The sequence below is a fragment of the Dromiciops gliroides genome, chromosome 2 (genome assembly GCF_019393635.1).
Source record: "Dromiciops gliroides isolate mDroGli1 chromosome 2, mDroGli1.pri, whole genome shotgun sequence".
NCBI lineage: Eukaryota > Metazoa > Chordata > Mammalia > Microbiotheria > Microbiotheriidae > Dromiciops > Dromiciops gliroides.
This window is the reverse complement of record NC_057862.1, coordinates 530,758,620-530,779,610: the sequence shown is the minus strand read 5'-3', so window position 1 is coordinate 530,779,610 and position 20,991 is coordinate 530,758,620. Positions and strand designations below refer to the sequence as shown.

General features: G+C 41.1%; 1 protein-coding gene across 2 annotated transcripts in view; it reads right to left on the bottom strand.

Annotated features, from left to right (window-relative positions):
* Nucleotides 1-12,829, bottom strand: part of DDHD2 (DDHD domain containing 2) — a 29,041-nt gene extending 16,212 nt beyond the window's left edge. For both annotated transcript variants that reach the window (XM_043983256.1, XM_043983257.1), the window contains exons 1-5: nucleotides 12,676-12,829; nucleotides 10,747-10,976; nucleotides 7,393-7,583; nucleotides 6,864-6,953; nucleotides 5,659-5,779 (exon numbers count right to left, since the gene is read on the bottom strand). In XM_043983256.1, the coding sequence (XP_043839191.1) occupies nucleotides 5,659-5,779; nucleotides 6,864-6,953; nucleotides 7,393-7,583; nucleotides 10,747-10,966 (622 nt within the window). In that variant the 5' untranslated portion in view covers nucleotides 10,967-10,976; nucleotides 12,676-12,829. The remainder of the gene's footprint in view (nucleotides 1-5,658; nucleotides 5,780-6,863; nucleotides 6,954-7,392; nucleotides 7,584-10,746; nucleotides 10,977-12,675) is intronic.
* Between the last annotated feature and the right edge of the window lie 8,162 nt (nucleotides 12,830-20,991).

Here is a 20,991-nt window from a genome sequence, read left to right as displayed (position 1 = left end):
CTGTGATTCCTTCTGGTCTTTCTTATGTTCTGTGCCTGACCACACCTTCTTTCTTTTCCTTTTCTTTTTACTTTTTAAGTAAACCAATCCCTACTTCCCCTCTCCCTCTCCACTCCTCTTCCCCAAAGAAAGAAGGAAGAAAAACAAAACCTTTGTAACACACACGAAGAGTCAGCAAAACAAACAAATATCCACATCTGGCTATGTCCAAAATGTACTTCTCCTTCTGCAACTTAAGTCCATCAGCTCTCTGCCAAGAGGTGGCAACATGCTTCATTAATAGTCCTCTGGATGGGCAGCTAGGTGGCGCACTGGATAGAGCACCGGCCCTGGAGTCAGGAGTACCTGAGTTCAAATCCGACCTCAGACACTTAACACTTACTAGCTGTGTGACCCTGGGCAAGTCACTTAACCCCAATTGCCTCACTTTAAAAAAAAAAAAGTCCTCTGGAACCATGGCTGGTTATTGCATTGACCTTAAAGCTTTAAAAGTTATTTGCTTTTGGGGGCAGCTAGGTGGTCCAGTGGATAAAGCACTGGCCCTGGTTTCAGGAGGATCTGAGTTCAAATCCAGTGTGGTAAAAAGTTTTAACAGTCGGTTAGATAATGGAGAGATGCCAGTTTTTGAGATTTTTTAGGACCACCCTTTTGGGGAGGAGACCAACAGCATTGCCTGCTGAGCACTCGACTTCTGACTTCCGGGGTGTGAGCTTAAAAGGCAAGGAGGGAACGGAAGTGGGAGCTTTTCCCTGCTCCGCTGGTCGGCCTGGCTCTCGGTTAACAGCACGCGCTTGACTCGGTCTCTCTCCCCAAAAGTGGCCTTGGGTTTTGGTGAGTTTTATACAGAATATAGACTAAGCCTAGACTTAAGACGATTTATATTGTATTTCTACTTTCCTATCCTTCTAATCAACATCACCTTGTGACTACCATACAATAAAGGCTCTAGCTAGAAAACCAGAAGCTTCTTCCATTTACTAGTCTGGGAGATAAATTAAGGGAAAGGTTAAGTAGGGGAGATTTATGATCTAATATCCAATTTTAATCTCACACCAGACACTTGACACTAGCTGTGTAACCCTGGGCAAGTCACTTAATCCTCATTGCCATGCCCCCCAAAATATAATAATAATAATAATTTGTTTGCTTTTACAGGATTATTATTGTTTAAAATGTTTTCCTGTCATTGTATAAATTGTTCTTCTGGTTCAGTTTGCTTCACTTTGCATCCGTTTATACATCTTCCCAGGTTTCTCTGAAATTGGTCCTTTTATTATGTATTATGGCACAATATATTCCATTATATTCATATACCATAATTTGTCCAGCCATTCCCCAAGCAGTGGGTACTCCCTTAGCTTCCAGTTCTGTGTTATAACAAAGAACTGCTATAAATATTTTTATACACATGGTCCTTTCCTTCTGTTTTTGATCTCTTTGGGATATGTTGGCCTAATATTGATACTTCTGGATCAAAAAATGTTGTTTAGTCATTCTTCAGTTATGTCTAATTCTGTGGCCTCATCTGGGGTTTTCTCAGCAAAGATACTGAAGTGGTTTGCCATTTCTTTCTCCAGATCATTTGATAGGTGAGGAACTGAGACAAACAGGGTTAAGTGACTTGCCCAGGGTCACAAAACTAATAAGTATCCAAGGCCAGATTTGAACTCAGAGAGAGGAATTTTCTTGACTCCAGACCCAACCCTCTATCCACTTCACCACTTAGCTGCCAAATCCAAGGATATGAACAATTTAATGTATTGTTGAGTTAGTAACTTTTGGCACAGTTCTAAATTGGTTTCCAAAATGGCTGGACCAACCTCTTCCAACCAAGCTCTGTACCAGCTGTTCCAACAGTATATTAGTATGCCCATTTTCTCATAGCTTGTTTAACAACTGAAATTTTTATTACATGATACAATTTTTATTACATAATAAAAATATAAAGGAACTAGTTAATTGGGAAAAAATCTTTGCAATAAGTTTCTCTGCTAAAGGTTTTATATCTAAGTTATATATAGAAATCATTCAAATATATAAAAACAAGAGTGATTACCAAACAGATAAATGGTCAAAGAATATAAAAGGTAATTTTCAAATGGAGATACCCAAGCTATCAATACACATATGAGAAAATGCTCCAAATCACTAGTAAATTAGAGAAATGCACATTAAAACAACTTTGAGCTTCTACTTCACATTCATCAGACTGGGGAAAATGACAATTGTTAAAGGGGATGTGGGAAAATAGGCATGATAATACGTGACTGATAAAACTATAAATTGTTCTAGTCAATCTAGAAACCAATTTGCAACTATGGCCAAAAAGTCACTTAAGTTTCTGTTTATTTTTACCAATAGCTCTCTTTCCCCCTTTTCCTTCTCATCTCACATTACTCATGTGCCTCCTACCATAATCTCTTCCTTCAATTCTGCATCACATGAAGGGGTGGACCTTCCCTTCACAAGACAAATGCCTCCAAATGCGTAAGTGATCCCATTCTATTCCATCTTCTCCAGCAATCTGCCCCTTCTATCAACTCTCTCACTAATCTTTAATCTCAATCTACTGGTTATTTCCCCATTGCCTTCAAACATGACCACATCTCCATTGTACTCAAAAACCCTCACTTGAAACATTCATCCCGGCTAGCTATTGCTACTTCCCTTCCTCTCTCTTAACCCTGCAATATGGCTTCTGGTCCCATCCTTCAACTGAAACTGCTCTCTCCAAAGTTATCAATGATCTCTTAATTCTTAAACCTAATGGACTTTTTAAAATCTCCTCCTCTGCAACCATGGGACTGTTGAGCATCCACTTTTCCTTGACATTCTTTTCTGTTTTTATAACACTGATCTTTTCTTGGTTCTCCTCCTACCTGCCTGACCACTCCTTCTTAGTTTCCTTTGCTAGATTTAAATCAGTCATAAACAATGATAATGAGTATTCCCAAGGAATTGTCCCTCTAAATATTGCTCAACTGATGAAATCATCATATCTATGCTTATGATTCTCAGATCTATTTATCCAACTCTAACTTCTCTCCTGATCTCTACTCTTGCTTATTGAACTTCCTAGTAGATATCTCAAACTGGATGTCCTGAATACACACTAAATTCAATATGTTCAAAACTGAACTCATTATCTTTCCCAAGTACACCCTTTCCCAACTTTCCTATTACTATAAAGGGCACCAGCAGAAGACTTGTGTGAACTGATACAGAGTGAAGTGAGAAGAACCCAGAGAATCTATGCACGAAAAACAACACAATAAAGAAATGAAAGTAAAAAAGTCTTAAGAACTCAAAGTCATTCAGCAATTGATAAATGGTCAAAGGTTATGAACAGGCAGTTTTCAGACAAAAAAAAAATCAAAGGTATCTATAGTCACATGAAAAAATGCTCTAGATCACTATTGATGACAGAAATGCAAATTAAAACAACTCTGAGGTACCACCTTACACCTATCAGAGTGGCTACCAAAGTGACAAAAAAAAAGATGGGATGCTAATCCACTGTTGGTGGTCATGAACTGATCCAATCACTCTGGAGAACAATTTGGAACTATGCCCAAAGGGCTATAAAACTGTGCATACCCTTTGATCCAGCAATACTACTGCTAAGTATATATCCCAAACACATCCCAAAAAGGGGGAAAGAAACTATTTGTGCAAAAATATTTATAGCAACTCTTTCTGTGGTGGCTAAGACTTGGAAATCAAAGGGATGCCCATCAACTGGGGAATGGCTAAACAAGCTGTGGTATAGGATTGTGATGGAATATTATTGTGCTATATGAAATGACAAGCAGGATGGTTTTAAAAAAAACCTGGAAAGACTTACATGAATTCATGCACAGTGAAGTGAACAGAACCAGGAGAATGTTGTACACAGTAACTTTATTATTTGATGAAGAACTGTGAATGACTTAGCTATTCTCAGCAATCCCAAAGAATGATGAAACATACTATCCACCCTCCAAAGAAAGAACTGATATTGTTTGAATACAGACTGAAGCATGCTATTTTTCATTCTTTCATTTTTTTAAATTCGAGTCTTCTTGTACAAAATGCCTAATATGGAAATGTTTTACATAATTATATATGTATAACCTATACTTATTGCCTACCATCTCAGGGAGGGGAGATGGAAAAAATTTGGAACTCAAAACTTTAAATAAAAATGTTAAAAAATGTTTTAAAAAATTGAGGGCAGCTAGGTAGTGCAGTAGATAAAACGCCAGCCCTGGATTCAGGAGGACCTAGCTGTGTGACCCTGGGCAAGTCACTTAACCCTCATTGCCCCACCCCCCAAAAAATATTTTTCCCTCTTTTTTTTTTTTTGGTGGAGCAATGAGGGTTAAGTGACTTGCCCAAGGTCACATAGCTAGTTAAGTGTCAAGTGTGTGAGGCCGGATTTGAACTCAGGTCCTCCTGAATCCAGGGCCAGTGCTTTATCCACTGTGCCACCTAGCTGCCCCTATTTTTTTTTTTAATGTTAAAAAATTGGGGGAAAAAAAGAACTCGATCAACACAATGACCAACCATAATTGCAGAGGGCCAGTGATGAAACATTCTATACTACCTCCTCCTAGTGAGGTGATGAACTCAAGGTACAAAATGAAATATGCATCTTTAAACATGCCAGTATGAGAATCTGTTTTGCTTGATTATCCATATTTGATACAAAGATTTTGTTTTTCTTTTGTAAAGAGGTTTTTATGACCCATCTTCAAGCTAGAATGGCAAAAAACCTCCCTTCTTTCCAGCAGACCCCAGGCTGACCACACACAGCCCCAAGCCGATTGGCTGACCACTCTGACAGTCACATGACTGTCCTCACTGGTCTTCCGGTCATTATAATTTTGCCAGGCCCATGTAGGTGTCGGCGAGTGGTGATGACATGAGGCGCCAATGCCATGGCAACGGCTACAACCAGTGGTGGAGCACCTTGCCTTGTGTTTGCAGAGGCGCTGCATCTGAGCCCCAGGCCAGTGTGCATGCTGGATTTTTTTTAATTCTAGCCAAAAGATGGGGTCATAAAAACTTCAAAAACAATTAATTCTTTACAATTTCTTTCAAATTGTTGGGAGAGGGGGCAGGTAGGTGGCGCAGCAGATAGAGCACCGGCCTTGGAGTCAGGAGGACCTGAGTTCAAATTCGGCCTCAGACACTTGACGCTTCCTAGCTGTGTGACCCTGGGCAAGTCACTTAACCCCAATTGCCTCACCCCCAAAAAAAAAATTGTTGGGAGAAAGGGAGTTAATGCAAAAAAGAGAAAAAAAGAAAAGTCAACAGGAAACACAGACAAGCTGTGAACATCTCCGAAAATAAACGTTGAATTTTTTTGTATACATTGAAAGACAAAAAAGCCATCCATAAGTGGTAAAGATCCACAACCATGTTTGCAACATACTCTTTTCCAGTACTTAGTATATGGAAACACTGATCTTCTCTGGTTTTAAGTTCAGAAAGAAAATAAAAGCAAATGCTGATCTTTTATCAGAATAAACCCATATGCCTGAAGGCTATTTTAAAAAACTTTAATTTGGGCACCAAGGAAATCTAAGCCTACATATAAAGGCCACAATTTAAAAAATGAATACAAAGAAATGTTACTTTGGAAAATATGAAAAAGATATATTTAGAAAAAGTTACCACAAGGAATATCAACAGAGATATTCTCAACTCCTCTCTTCACAGTTCTGGGTCGCCCTTGTTCAGTAGGTATAGATCCCCATTCATCAGATCCCGCCACTGGCTGGTAATGGACCATCAGCTTAAACAAAAATATCAAAGCAATGAGCAAAGTCTATATTGAAGTAATTTCTCTAAGGACTTCTGGCAAAGGAGAAAACCCTAATTTCTAACATGTCATAATCATACATTTCTGAATCAGAGACAAGAGTTGATAGGTAGCTACTGTACCTTGAGAAAAGAACCTTGAGATTGTGCACTGGGCAAACTTGTCAGTATGTTTTTAATAGAGAAGTTATTTTCTGTGATATTCTTAAATGGTTTCTTTTTTTAAAAGTTAGATTAAACTTTATAGATTATTCCTCCAGTTGATATTAGTGATTTTTATGCCAACCTCATCAATGCTATCTTAAATGATTTTATTGTTTTACTTTATATAAGTTAATACTACAGACCAAAGAATAAGCAATTAGCTCTAGAAAACCCCTGTTAAGATACCTTCAATAGTGTAAGAACTGGTGGAGAGGGCTCAGAATCTCCTTAATGTTCTCTCAGCATATTAGTACAATTAGTTTATCAAGTTAGTTAATTGTCATCTAGGAAAGGCAAGGAGACCCTGGTTCTAAGTAGATGAGATATAGAAATGAAGAAAGCAGAGATATAGGCAGGGGAAAGCATTAGAGAAATGAGTAAGGATACTTACCTGGGCCTTGGTAGATTCTGTCAGTAATAAGTAATATGTTTCCATATTAATGAAATGAGACAAACAAGTAGAAACTCATTCCCTTATTTTGGCTGAAGGAGTGACCGCCATATAATTAAAAGAGTTACATACAACTGTCACACTCCTGCATTCATCTAAAAGATACCTTACTCTTTTTGGTTTGCAACATGTGGAAGGCCCATACTCATACAGAGTTTTGTAGTACTTTGTACATATTGGTTTCTTAATTCACTGTGGCACATTTCTCTGTAGAGTATTTCCTTTATCACAAGATAGGTAGAAGTAAATAAAGACAGTGTACTACCAGTTTTAAAATTCTTAAGAAAATATTGATGAAATTGATGAATGAATTGAATCCTGAGAGAAAAAAAAAGTAAGAAACAGCATTCTGTTTACTAAGTAAATTCAAAATTTCATCATATCAGAGGAAGTCTTTGATTACCTTTGGATTGTGTAATATAATGATTTCTCTGTTTGGGGATTCAAGTTTCTTTTTCCATTCATCCAAAGTTACAGCAAACATGTAGGTTTCCTTAGAAGAAAAAACATTTCATTAGACTCTTCTATTAGAATTTCAAGTAAAAACAACTTAGGCCAAAGAATCTTGCTAGAGTACAGTCCAATTCATTAAGCACCTTTAATTTCAAGATAACATAATTACAGAGTTCTACTGCACAAGGGAGGAAAACAGACATAAAGAATCTAATCTACAGTATTAACTATAACAAACATTAAGAATGACCATATAAGATAAATGCATTAACATTTTCTAAAGTCTTTTAAAAATTAAAAAATAAAAACTTCTTTCAAAGTTAACTTGAAAAGAAAGGAATGCTAAAGATCTATGATTCTGATACTACACAGGATTCAAAGATATTTTTAAAAGGAGCAAAGAAAAAAAGGAGTAAAGGAAGACAAAAACTAAACTGATAAACTAAAAACTAAACTGCTGTGTAGAGAAGCTTAGTTACCTCTAATTGTTGACTGAAGCTCTCTGAATAGGGAACATATTTATTGTCTTTGTCTCCTTTGTAAAACCAGGTACAGCGTCTTACTTCTGATGCTAGCTCATCCCAGTACACAGCATACCGCATCCTCTCTCCCAAATGTACATCATATCGGCCCCCATCAGTGGGAACAACCATTCCATTACAATCTTTTTCTAAGAGCAAAATGGGGAGGGGAAGAGAAACACATTTAACAACAGAAAAAAAGTATAATATAATCATACATTAAATTCTGGATGATGTTACAAACTCATGGCACTGTCAACTTGTATGTATGATACTGAAGAAAGTAGTCCCTAAGAACTTTACACATTTCCTTGTAACCATACTTGAGTTCTATAAGGTACAGACAAGCTATTACCCAAACATTGCACATGAGAACAGGCAATGGCCTTCTCTGTTCATAGAAAAATCACCAACAAGAAATTTGTTTATTTTAAAATAACTAAGTATGAGGGGTTCCCTTCTGAATTTTTTGCTTGACTATACAAATGAAATTTGTGACTGCTGTGAGTACATGATTTTTACCCTATTTAATAGGACATTATACTGTAGGGCATTTTTACCCTATTTTGTAGAATCCAAAATTTATTTGTTTCAAATGGCACAGAGGCTAGAAACTCCAGCTTTCTTTCTTTCTTTTTCTTTTGATTTGTTTTGTTTTGTTTTTGGTGGGGTAATGAGGGTTAAGTGACTTGCCCAGGGTCACACACCTGGTAAGTGTCAAGTGTCTGAGGTCAGATTTGAACTCAGGTCCTCCTGAATCCAGGGCCAGTGCTTTATCCACTGCACCACCTAGCTGCCCCTCCAGCTTTCTAATAACCAAAGAAACCCCTATTTATAAATAAGAATCTTATATTCAAAGATAAGATAAACAAATTGGGAAGATACATTTTTTTAAATAAACTGACTAAAATTCTAAAAGGTTTTATTTTCAAATAATGCAAACAAAGTCTCAAACAAGACAGGCCTCTTTTTTTCCATAAAGCAACCAAAAAACAGAAAGGAAATAAAGTTTCTAAGCAAAAATAAATGTCATAAAAACTATGACCTAAAGCTCATATACTAACAGAGTCCCTCAGGTCCTTACTCACAGTCTATTTATCATTATTTATATTCAGTTCTCAGCTTCGAACAAATGAGAAGCAACCTATTAGAAGGAGGGAAAATGACTATTAAGAAATAGGCACAGTGACAGCAGCAGCAAAAAGTGATGATTGAAAACAAAGGAAGACACAAAATCTACAGAAACAATAATCTACAAAAAATAAGCATTGCATTTTAAAAATGGTTAAAGCTTCATCCCTCCATAGCCCCTGAGGGAAGGATTATAAGTAATACTAATAACTGCCTCTAAGTGTCTTCCAATTTTAGGATTCTATGATAAGCCTTAGTCATCATGAAAAGCTAAAACAAATTCAGCACACTCAATTTAAGTACATAAAAACAGTTTTGAAAGATTCCCATCAACAACAAATTAAAATAAAAACCATTTAAGTACTCAAAAGTGTTAATTTCAAAATTCTTCTACTGACAATGATTTGTTCCCCCAAAACTCTGGATAGCCATGATTTATTGTTAGATATTTTTACCAGAAGGTACTCATGTCAAGCTTGTAGTTTTTATATAATTGATAGCATTTATATAATAATGTTTTATGGTTTTCAAAGCACTTTACACATGTTGTTGTTGTGGTGGTTTTTTGTTGTTTTTTGGGGGGCAATGAGGGTTAAGTGACTTGCCCAGGGTCAACAGCCAGTAAGTGTCAAGTGTCTGAGGCTGGATTTGAACTCAGTTCCTCCTGAATCCAGGGCCGGTGCTCTATCCACTGTGCCACCTAGCTGCCCCCACACTTTACACATGTGAGGATCTCATCTCATCCTCACAACAGCCCTGTGAGGTTGGTCCTATTATCACCCCAATTTTACAGAGGAGGACAAGGAGAGAGAAGTTAAATGATTTTCCCAGGTCACACAGCTAGCAAGTGCCCAAGGCAGGATAGAATTTCAGGTCTTCCTTACCACAAGCTTCCTTACCACCACTGAACCATCTAGTAACCCAACATGAAAATGCTATAACATTCTCAATTTATTTTAGAAAATATGGGATTTGTTAATATTATGAGTTCTATGTTATTTATAGTTTAAGTAGATCTAAAGAACTTTAAACCTGGGAATCAGAATACTTGAGTTCACATTCCAACTCCGTTCCTTATTAGCTAGGTGACTGTGGGCAAGTCACCTAACTTTCACTGGTCTTGTTTCATCATCGATAAAACTGGGATATTAATAAAGGATATGAGGAAAATGTTTGTAAACTACTGTTGGTTTTGATCAATATTTTATTAATGGTTTAGGTAAAGTTATAGAGGGAGCATTTATTATCAACTCTGAAGATGCCACAAAACTGAGAAGGGCAGCTAACAAATAATAATTGATTGGGAACTTCAGAAGTTCTTTTGAGGATTAAATGATTAAACTGGGAAATAATACAATCTGATAGTGGTAAACATAAAGTCTTAAAATTAGGTTAAAAAAATCTACTGCAAAAACACAAAGTGGAAGATGCGTGGCTAGACAATTCTGGTTAAAAAGATCCATTGATTTCAAAATTATTTATTACACAAACTTAGTATGTCAATATGACAACGGCAGCCAAAAAACCTAATATGATTTTATGTTGCAATAACAGAACAATATTGTCCAGAACACGGGAAGTAATAGTTCTTACTTAGGTCTGACATGGTCAGGTCACTTCTGAAATACTGTGTTCTGTTCTGGGTACCACACTTTAGGAATGACACTGATGAACTGGAACGTGTGGAAAAGAGGATAACCAGGATAAAAACCACACTACTTGCGGATCAGTGGAAGAAAGTGGAAATGTTTAACGTAAAACAGGATTTGAGGGGACAGTGAGGTTGTTTTAAAATACTTGGAATGGTGACCGTGTAGAAAAAGGATGAAATTGGTTTCATTTGGGCCTAGAAGACAAAACTAGCAAAAATAGGTATAAGAAGTTGCAGAGAGGCTTTTAAGCTTTAAATTAAGAAAAACCATTAGAACTGTCCAAGATTAGAATAGACTGTTTTAAGACATGTGGAATTCTTTATCAAAGGAGGGCTTTAAGAACAGGCTGGATGACAATTCCTCAGAGATTTATAAGAGGGATTTATAGTGCAGGTAACAAGTTCAGGCTTAAATAACCTCTGAAGTCTCTTCCAATTCTGAGATTCTGTGATCTTCTAATTCTAAACTGAAAAGGACCAAATAAACATGAATTATTATCATCTACCAAAAGCCACCATGTTCTGCCTACCAGAACCATAGGCTTCTTCCAGCCGCTGTGAATCTTCAGTGTTGAAAGGAATCCATGTCTCTTTAGAATCTATTATCTTGCAGTAAAACCAATGAGGAAATACAGGCTCGTACAAACTGGCAGCATCCATGTCTATTATCTCAAAGGAACTAGATGAATTTGATGATGGGGAAAGATCTGATTGGGACAACTGTTCTTGTTGCTGCCCCACAGCTGACATTGTGTATTTTCTAAAAGACAAGAAAAAGAAAACAGACTCAAGGAAATAATTTCACATATGCTATTAAAATTGGTGACACAAAAGATCTGGCCATTTTAAGGTATGAAGGAGTTCTCTCTGCAAAAGGACAGTGTCTAAATGCAAAAGGTAACAGGGCCCCCAAAACTAAAAACCAACATACAAGTTAACTGCTTGTTCCTGCCTTTAAACAAAATATTTGTAGTATGCCAATTAACAGTCTAGAGCTAGATTCCCCACTGTTACTCAGAAAAGCAAGGCAAAGCAACAAGCATTTATTAAGCACTTACTACATATGTTTATTAATTCATTTTTATTTATTAAGCACTTAATAGCACTATGTGCTAAGTGCTGGGGACACAAATTCAAACAGAGGGAACAATTTTTGCCCTCAAGGAGCTTACATTCTAAGGGAAGAAGACAAGACACAAGAGGTGAAAAGGGGAGGAGATCATGGGGGCATGATGTTGACAAGTCTGGGGAAAAAAGATGGATAAAACATGTAGAAGTGCAATTTGTTAGACAAGTAGATAAATTATGCGAGGCCAGTATACTACTCTAGGTAAGGTCAAGCCTGGGCTGCAACAAAATATTCACTATTCAACACCAGAACTTCATTGCAGTCCGAACGAGAAACTTGAGGCCAGTTTAAGGCCAGTGCCCAGACCAGTGGGTCCTCAGCAAATCAGTCTGTGCTGGAAGGAACCTGAGCAGTGCTGTCCTAAAGCCCCGGCATTTTAAGCAGGGATGCTCTCCTTTACTACACTGGCGTCCCGGCTGGGCGGTTCTGCATTCTCAAGATGCCGTTTCAGGCATCTAGGTATCTAGGGAGCAGACCAATTCCGCCATGTGGTAGAAAAGAGGTGCTGGCTCCTGATTCCATCACATCTTCCTCTTCCTCTCTCCCCCCTTCCTCGGTGGAATCGCTCGGAAAAGGCGACCATTTTAGAAGCCACGGCCACCGGCGCCCGCACGTACGAACTGTTTGAGGATTTAGGGAGCACTTGGCACGCACGGGGCCGGTTGTTATCTTCGCCCCATCCCTGCCGGGCAGGGTAGGGCAGGGCAAAGTACCAGTAGCTCCATTGTGCAGACCGAGAAACTGAGGTGCGGAGCCGCGGACTTTGCCCACGGGCTTCGTGGCTAGGGCGTAAAGGGGGCCCACCATCTGAAGCCAGGTGCTAGGCTCCCATTCGGCGCTTCCACGACCTCCAGAACCCGGCTAGGGAGGCGGAGTGGGGAGTAACGCAGGAGGCCCCGACGCCCCGACACCCCTCACGAGGGTTCCTGCCCTCCTCCCCGCACCGGGTGGCGGGGACGGCCGGTGCCCTCAACCCGATCTGACCTCTGACCTCGGTGGTCGCGGCCCCGAGGGGGGGAGGAAGGAACGTCACCTCCGTTACCCCCCCGCGGGCCTCGCTCGTGGCTCTGCCCCGGGGACCCCCACCCCACCGCACACCTCTAGGGAGCGCGACCGTGACAGTGACAGTGACAGCGACGGGAAAGCAGCTGGGGGGAGGGGGAGGCCGAGAGCCGCACCAGGATCACCCCCAGGCCCCGCAGGCCGATCCGGGAGACCGCTCGCCCCCGCTCCGGGGCTGCGTCCCCATTCCGTCGCCCCCGTCCCGACCCTGCCCCGCTCCAGCCCACCCCGACCCCCGCGCTCCCCTCCGACCTCCTGGAATTCTCACCTCGGCCTCAGTCCGGAGCCAGGGCTGGCCCGGTCTGTCAGCGCCCGCGGCCCCTCCCCCGCGGCCAGGCGGAGGGCGGTGCGCTCACCAGGCGCCTGGGCCCACCCCCGCCCTAGCTCCCAGGCGCAGCCTCCGCTCCGCTCTCCGGCCCCCTGCCCCGCCCCAAGCGGTAGAGGGGCTGGAGTGGGAGGAAGAGAGGGGCGGGGGGAGGTGGACCTCGGGATGCGCGGCACGTGTCGCGAGACTTGAGGGTGGAGCTCACGGAGAAGTGCTGGAGAGGAGAGGGGAGCAGGGATGTGGATAGAGGCAGAAAGGAGAGGAATGAGAACGGAAAGGAGGAGGGAGGGGAGAGGTGGAGGGCAGGGAAGAAGGGGAGCAGGAAGGAGTCCGCTGCCGGAAAGCCCGGAGAACTCGGAGTTCTGGGTTCTAGTTCTGCTCTCCCACCAACTTGCTCAGTGAGCAAGTAGCTTTCCCTCACGGAGCCTCGACTGTACAAATGTTGGGTTTGGACTCCATAATAGCTTCCATTTCTAGTGGCTTCGTGGTTTATTTACCAAGCACCGTCTTCACCAAGCCCCGTGAAAGGGGTGGGAGGAAACTGAGGCATAGAGGTTAAAATGACTTGTTGAAGGTAGCAGGAACAGTTACGAAATGATATCTAGGGGCCCTTCCAGCTCTGACAATCCAAGAGGATGAGAAGAGAAATGGTCATAGTGTGTGTGAAGGGGGGGGGGGGGGGGGTTGGTACGGACTATCAACCAAAGAGACTCGAGTAATGGCTAGGAGTGGGACGGCCTGTGCCACCCACCCCAGCTTGCTGCTGGCCAGCCTGGTGAGCCGAACCAAACTGCACTATCGCTCTTCCCCGCCCGTCCCTACTTCGGGTAGAAACAGACGCCCCTCAAGCTGGGCTTGGACGGTACCGAACCAACATTATAGAGGAATGAAAGAGAAGGCCTAGCAGTCAGGAAGCAAATCCTGCACCGACGCACCACCTGCCACCTGCACCTGCCACGTGGAGGGCGTCTCTCATTGCCTCCGCAGACTTCTTTGGAGTGAGGACACTCGCCACTGCATCGGGAGAGGGAGTTTACTCACTGGGAGTAATCTGCCTTCTTAAACCGTGGGTTGTGACCCCATATGGGGTCGAGTAACCGAATGTGGGGGGGTCTCAAAAAGTTTGGCAACAGTAAAAGTTATGCATATGGGGCAGCTAGGTGGTGTGGTGGATAAGAGCATCAGCCCTAGAGCCAGGAGGACCTGAGTTCAAATCCGGCCTCAGACACTTGACACTAGCTGTGTGACCCTGGGCAAGTCACTTAACCCTCATTGCCCCACAAAAAAAAAATTTTTTTGGTAAGTTATGCATATATATTTTATATACCTAAGGGGACTGGAGTGGAAAAAGTTTAGGAAGCCCTGCTCTATACTAATGAAATAATATTTCAAATGGAGGAGCATGCTTTAAGTCCCTACTATGTGCCCGGCCCTGGGCTAAGCAGGATATGAAGAAAGACAAAAGGCAGGCCCTGTTCTCAAGGAGCTCACAATCTAATGGGGGAGACAACACATAAGCAACTATATGCAAACATAAATCTGATTCAAAAAGGATTTATTGAATTTGGATAGCTCCCATTTGCAGAATGCTACCAAATAAAGTTACCGTTGTCGAACTGAGATTTTCATGGAGTATTTGCTTTGATGTAGATGGTAACATTTTAAAGCTAGAAAGCTTCTTAGGCCCATAAACTCCTGTCCCTCTCATTTTAATAGAATAAAAAACCTGCAGATTTGCAAAATGACAAAAAAACTGGTAGGCCATATTGGAGAAGCTATAGCAAGACAGGAACACTAAATACTGTTGGAGGAGTTGAGCACTAATCCAACCTCTCCAGATATCAATTTGAAATTATGTAAGAAAAGTAACTAAACTGCTGTCACCTTTGACTCAGGTCCCATTCATGACCTAATATCCCAAGGAAGTCAAAGACATTGAACCAATATATGTGAAATTATTCATAGTGCCATTCTTCATTGTAACAAAGAATAGGAAAAAACTGGGTGCCCATCATTTGGGGAATGGCTGAAAAATGGCATATGAATAACTGAATATTACAAAGAAATGAAAGAAATTCAAGAGGAAAAAGTGGAAAAATGTGTAGAAACTTACAGAACTAAATAAGCAAAACCAAAAGAACATTATATGAAATGACAATATAAATGGAAAGACCAGTAAAAGGACAAACAGCAAACTGAGTAATTAAACATAATGATGAGCACTCATATAGCATTTTAAGGTACACAAAGCACTTTATAAATATCTCATTTTATGCTCACAATAACCCTGGGAGATAGGTGCTATTATTATCCCCATCTGAGGGATTTCTGAAAATTGAGTTAACCACAATGACTGCATCCTGTGATTCAATTCTGGATTTAGCTCAGTTCCCTTTCTGTGCAATTGTGGATCTAGTCCAATTTCTATCTTGTGAGAAAACTTGATTCAATTATGGGAATTAAATTGTGAGAAAACTTCTGCATAGTTTGAACCTACCCCTGCATGGCTGGGAAGCTGGACCACCCCACCAGCTACTTACAGACCCTTAAATGAGGACCTAGGTTATGCTGACCAGAAACCCAGTTAGATCCGAAGACTAACACAAGTTTTCTCACAATTATACATCTCAAAATGGTCAAAAGATATGAACAGAAAGTTTTCAGATGAAGAAATCAAAGATATCTATTGCCATATGAAAAAAGCTCTAAATTAATATTGATTAGAGAAATGCAAATTAAAACAATTCACACCTATCAGATTGGCTAATATGACAAAAAAGGAAAAAATAAATGTTGGAGAAACTGTGAGAAAATTGGAACACTAATGCATTGTTGGTGGAACTGTGAACTGATCCAACCATTCTGGAGAGCAATTTGGAACTATGCCCAAAGGGCTATAAAGCTGTGCATACCCTTTGACCCAGCAATACCACTACTAGGTCTGTATCCCAAAGAGATCATAGAAGAGAGAAAAGGACCCACATGTACAAAAATATTTATAGCAGCTCTCAGCTCTCTTTGTAGTGGCAAAGAATTGGAAATTGAAGGAATACCCATTAATGGAATACTATTGTGCTGTAAGAAACGATGAACAGAGGGGCAGCTAGGTGGCACAGTGGATAGAGCACTGGCCCTGTCTTCAGGAGGATCTGAGTTCAAATCTGGTGTCAGACACTCTATGCTTACTAGCTGTGTGACCCTGGGCAAGTCACTTAACCTCAATTGCCTCAAAAAAAGAAAAGAAAAAAAAAGAAACGATGAGCAGGAGGATTTCAAAGAAACCTGGAAAGACTTACATGAACTGATGCTGAGTGAGATGATCAGAACCAGGAGAACACTGTATACAGTAACAACAACATTGTGTGATGATCAACTGTGTTAGACTTTTCTCATCAGTGCAACAATCCAAAACAATTTCAAAGAACTCATGATAGAAAATGTTCTCCACATCCAGAAAAAAGAACTGTGGATTCTGAATGCAGATTGAACTATACTGTTTCTACTTTTTGGCTGTTTTTTTTTTCTTTTTTGAGGTTTTTCCCTTGTGTTCTGATTCTTCTTTCACAATATGTCTAAAGCAGAAATATGTTTATTGTGATTGTACATATATAACCTATATCAGATTGCTTTCTGTCTTGGGGAAGGAGGAAGGAAGGGTGGGAGAAAAATTTTGGAACTAAAAATCCTATGAAAACAAATGTTGAAAACTATTTTTACATATAACTGGAAAATAATAAAATACTTTTATGATTTAAAAAAAAAATTATACATCTCAAGCAACCTATATGTGTTATCTGAAAACTGGCCCCATACTGGTTAATCCAGTAACTATTTCCTTCTTCCTTTGATTGAATACAGACACTTGTGGGGATGTGGGACACCTCTTTTTCTGATTTAAGGGGAATTGTACCTGTTAACTCTCTCCCTCCCAACTCAGAAAGCCCCTAATTTTTCCTCCAATTAGAAATCAACTTACCTATTCTTGTATCCTGGTTTATAGCCTGTTAACTGTTTTATTTTAATGCATAAAAATTTGTCTCTCACTGTATTTGGGGTCCAGTGCCAAGCTGAGGCTAGTCCTGATTTGTCATGCAATTGGCATGCATTGTTTAATAAATCGATATGCTCAGAAGCTTGAACTTTTATTTCTTCAATCATTTCAGATTTTACCCGTTGCACATCTAAAATATGGGGACACTGAAGTGGATGGGTTAAGTGATTTGCCCAGAGTTACACAACTAGTAAAAGAAGAAAGAATTGAACTCAGCCCTTACTGACTCCAGCTCCAACACACTCATCAAGCCAGCCACCTAGCTATCTCTTGTAAAACCATTGTTGATCCCAGAGAATAGATAATGAAACACCCCACCCTCCCTAGGGTGTGTGGGAGCCAGCTAGTTTTAGCAAGCAGATTGTGAAATTTCCAGCATAAGAATTTACACTTTGGAAATCATCAAATGTTACAAAACAAGGCTTGATTTGTTGTTTTACGGATTATTTAGACTTAAGAAAGTGATGGAGAAAATGTTAATAATGCAGGCTAAATTTAAAAGAGTGTCCTAAGTACATGTTTTTCTCCCAGAGGGCTAGTTGTTAAACATTTACTAGCACATCCCTGCTTCCTCTTCACAAGAGGAGGACTATTAGGACTGAATATTGTGTACCATTGTCAGATATAGTCACTGTTTCAGATGTTTCACTTAATTGTTACTTTTTTGTTAAAAGGCAAGGATCAATCTTTTTTTTTTTTTGGTGAGGCAATTGGGGTTAAGTGGCTTGCTTAGGGTCACGTAGCTAGTAAGTGTTAAGTGTCCGAGGCTGGGTTTTGTTAAAAAAAATTAATTATTAGCTATTTAATCTAATCTTGAAAAATTATATGATTGGATTTATGAAAAATTATAAGTTTAGAAAAATTATAATTGGGCCGTAAATCTTGCTTCAGTCGCCATTCAAATGTAGAAATATTTTAAATGACTAGGGCTAATTTGGGGGGGGCTAATCTGACTGGAGGACTAATCTGGGGAACTTTTGACTGACTATCTGACTGCTATTAACTTAATATGGGCCGGGGGCAGCTAGGTGGCGCAATGGATAAGGCACTAGCATTGGATTCAGGAGGACCTGAGTTCAAACCCAGCCTCAGACACTTACTAGCTATGTGACCCTGGGCAAGTCACTTAAACCCCATTGCCCTGCAAAAAAAAACAAAACAAAACAACAACTTAATATGGGCCGTTTAAAAAGTTCTCCACACTGCTCCCAAATTGATAAGCAAAAGATTAAGAAGCCTCTTAACGGGGGCAGCTAGGTGGCGCAGTGGATAGAACACCAGCCCTGGATTCAGGAGAACCTGAGTTCAAATCCGGCCTCAGATACTTAATACTTACTAGCTGTGTGACCCTGGGCAAGTCACTTAACCCCAATTGCCTCACTAAAAAAAAAAAAAAAGAAGCCTCTTAACTAAATAATCAAAGCAGAGTTTATTTATGAGATACAATTTAAAATTAAGAATACAGGGAAATAAAATGTACAACCTGACTGCATTCCAGCAGTCTCTTTTCACCTGCTATGCCTGGAACTTTTTTAATACAATAAGGGCCTTTGCCACCTCTTGCCTTAGGGTATGTTTTACTTTCACTGCTCAACTACTTTCTTCTAACTTTCCTCTTAATCTTCTGGCCTCCTTCCAGAGTCTCTAGTCTCCGGAGTCCCTCCTTGTAGCCCCTTTCTGTCCGTACCTCTCCAACCTCTTAACCTTCAGGCTTCTCCCTTGCTCTGAGTCCTTTAGCCTTCCCCTGCCTCCTTTTCCCTTAATCTCGTCAGCCTCCTCTCTGTTCTTCTAATCTTGTCTATCAGTCCTTAATCTTGTCCTTCGGCCTCCCTTCCTCCTAGTCCTTCTGCCTCCTTTGCCATCTAACTCCCAAGTCAATATATATTTTTCTTCTCTCCACTCAAATCTTGGGACTTTTTGTGCCCCCACAGACCCCAAGCTAATCCGTCAGCCAGGGCTGCAGCTGGGGGGAATGGAGACGTTCAAGTGTCTTGTGCGTACCATACCCAGGGCTCCAGGGGCCTGTGCCCCCTGCTGCATGACTGGGACCTCGGCACGGGCTATGCCAGAGCCTGGCCTGGACGAGCCCAGGGAATCTCTCAGATAGATCCGCTCAGGGCGGAGGGAGCTGGGGATCCCTCCCCCCAGCTGTCTGACCTGGCCTCTTGTACAGCCCACAGGGCTTTTTGGTTCAGCTGAAACAGACGGGGAGGGGCACCAGCACCTCCCACACAGAAGAGACCCTGAGGGCCTAAGGCTTTCTAATCTCAGCCCAAAGGTAGGGTCCCCAAATCAAAATAAATTTCCACAATTTGAACTCAGGTCCTCCTGACTCCAGGGCCAGTGCTCTATCCACTGCGCCACCTAGCTGCCCCTAAGGCAAGGATCAATCTTGAAGGAGAGGGAAGGTAGCCTCCCCACCCCCCCAAAAAAGACAGTGCTACAAGGACAAGATTCATCAATAAAACTTTTAACAATTGAAATTGAGGAGTTAAAATGAATTGTGCCTGTTCACACAGCTAGTCTGTCAGCCTGGATGAGAACCCAGATTCCCGACTTTTAGCCCAGTGTTCTTTCCCTTACACAAAACTCCTTAGTATTGCAAGATCCCTTAGAAAGCATACTAAGACACTTTATGACTAGGCTATTTTCTCACTAGGGCAGGCCTTAAGATAAGGTGTTTTTTCAGCAACACAAAGGATAAAAGGATGGTTGGATTTTTTTTGTTTGTTTTTTTGTTTTGGTAAGGCAACTGGGGTTAAGTGATTTGCCCAAGGTCACACAGCTAGTAAGTGTTAAGTGTCTGAAGCCAGATTTGAACTCAGGTCCTCCTGATTCCAAGGCCGTTGCTCTATCCACTGCGCCACCTAGCTGCCCCCTCAGATGGTTGGATTTTTAAGGTCCCTTCCCACTCGACATGATCCTAGAACCCTAGGAGAGGTGAGTTCCCTTTATCTTAAAACATTTAACAGATTAACTGAATCCAAAATATATCACTGTGAGAATGGGTACCTTGATTTGCTTGAGCCCCCAATTATCCAAGTAACAACTGTATAAGGACTGGCTTCGTTGGCTAACATGCCAACAATCCTTTGTGTGACCAAGAGTAAACCGAACTGGACATGGAAGGAACCAATAACTGAAGCCAATGAAAGACTTATCTGGTTGCAGGATATGGACCTTATCTTCGGCTATAATCCTTTTTCATTTTGAAGAGATCTCAACAAGATCTTAAACTGGACTGTCTGTCACCAAGAATGCCTTCTGATTTGTGTACCAAAGGCCATATCCTCCACCCTGGAATTCCTCACACCCAGTCCTTTGGGACTGGGCCTTTCTTTTTTTGTTGTTGTTGTTTTTTGTTTTTTTTTTTAGGGAGGTAATTGGGGTTAAGTGACTTGCCCAGGGTCACACAGCTAGTAAGTGTTAAGTGTCTGAGGCCAGATTTGAACTCAGGTACTCCTGACTCCAGGGTCAGTGCTCTATCCACTGCGCCACCTAGCTACCCCAAGGCACTGGGCCTTTCTAAGCCCACCTTTCTTCCAAATTCCTTACTTGCTTTTGTTTAAACTGTACATAGGGGGCAGCTAGGTGGCGCAGTAGATAAAGCACTGGCCTTGGATTCAGGAGGACCTGAGTTCAAATCCAGCCTCAGACACTTGACACTTAACTAGCTGTGTGACCCTGGGCAGGTCACTTAACCCTCCCTGCCCTGCAAAAAAAGAAAATATACTGTATATAAACCCTTGCAATCCTGCATCGTATCCTATTGGCTGGATAGCACCCATGATTATGCCAGATTTTCTTCCCTGATTAATAAAAACTTTTAATTTTTACAGGCAGTGTCTTTCTCCTGTTGCCTTCCTATTTAGGAAGAAGGGGATTTAAAACTCAAGAACTGGCTTTTGGGTTCTCAGGTCTTCCCCTTTTGGGAAAGAGAGACCTAGATTCCATGAAGAGAGCATTTGCCTAGGTTTACAATCAGTAAGTCTGCATCTAGCATAGCTCCCTAAGTTTCACACCTGATGAATGTAGAGAACATTAAAAAGTTGTGGTACTGGGGCAGCTAGGTGGCACAGTGGATAAAGCACCAGCCTTGGATTCAGGAGGACCTGAGTTCAAATCCGACCTCAGACACTTGACACTTACTAGCTGTGTGACCCTGGGCAAGTCACTTAACCCCAATTGCCTCACCCCCCCCCAAAAAT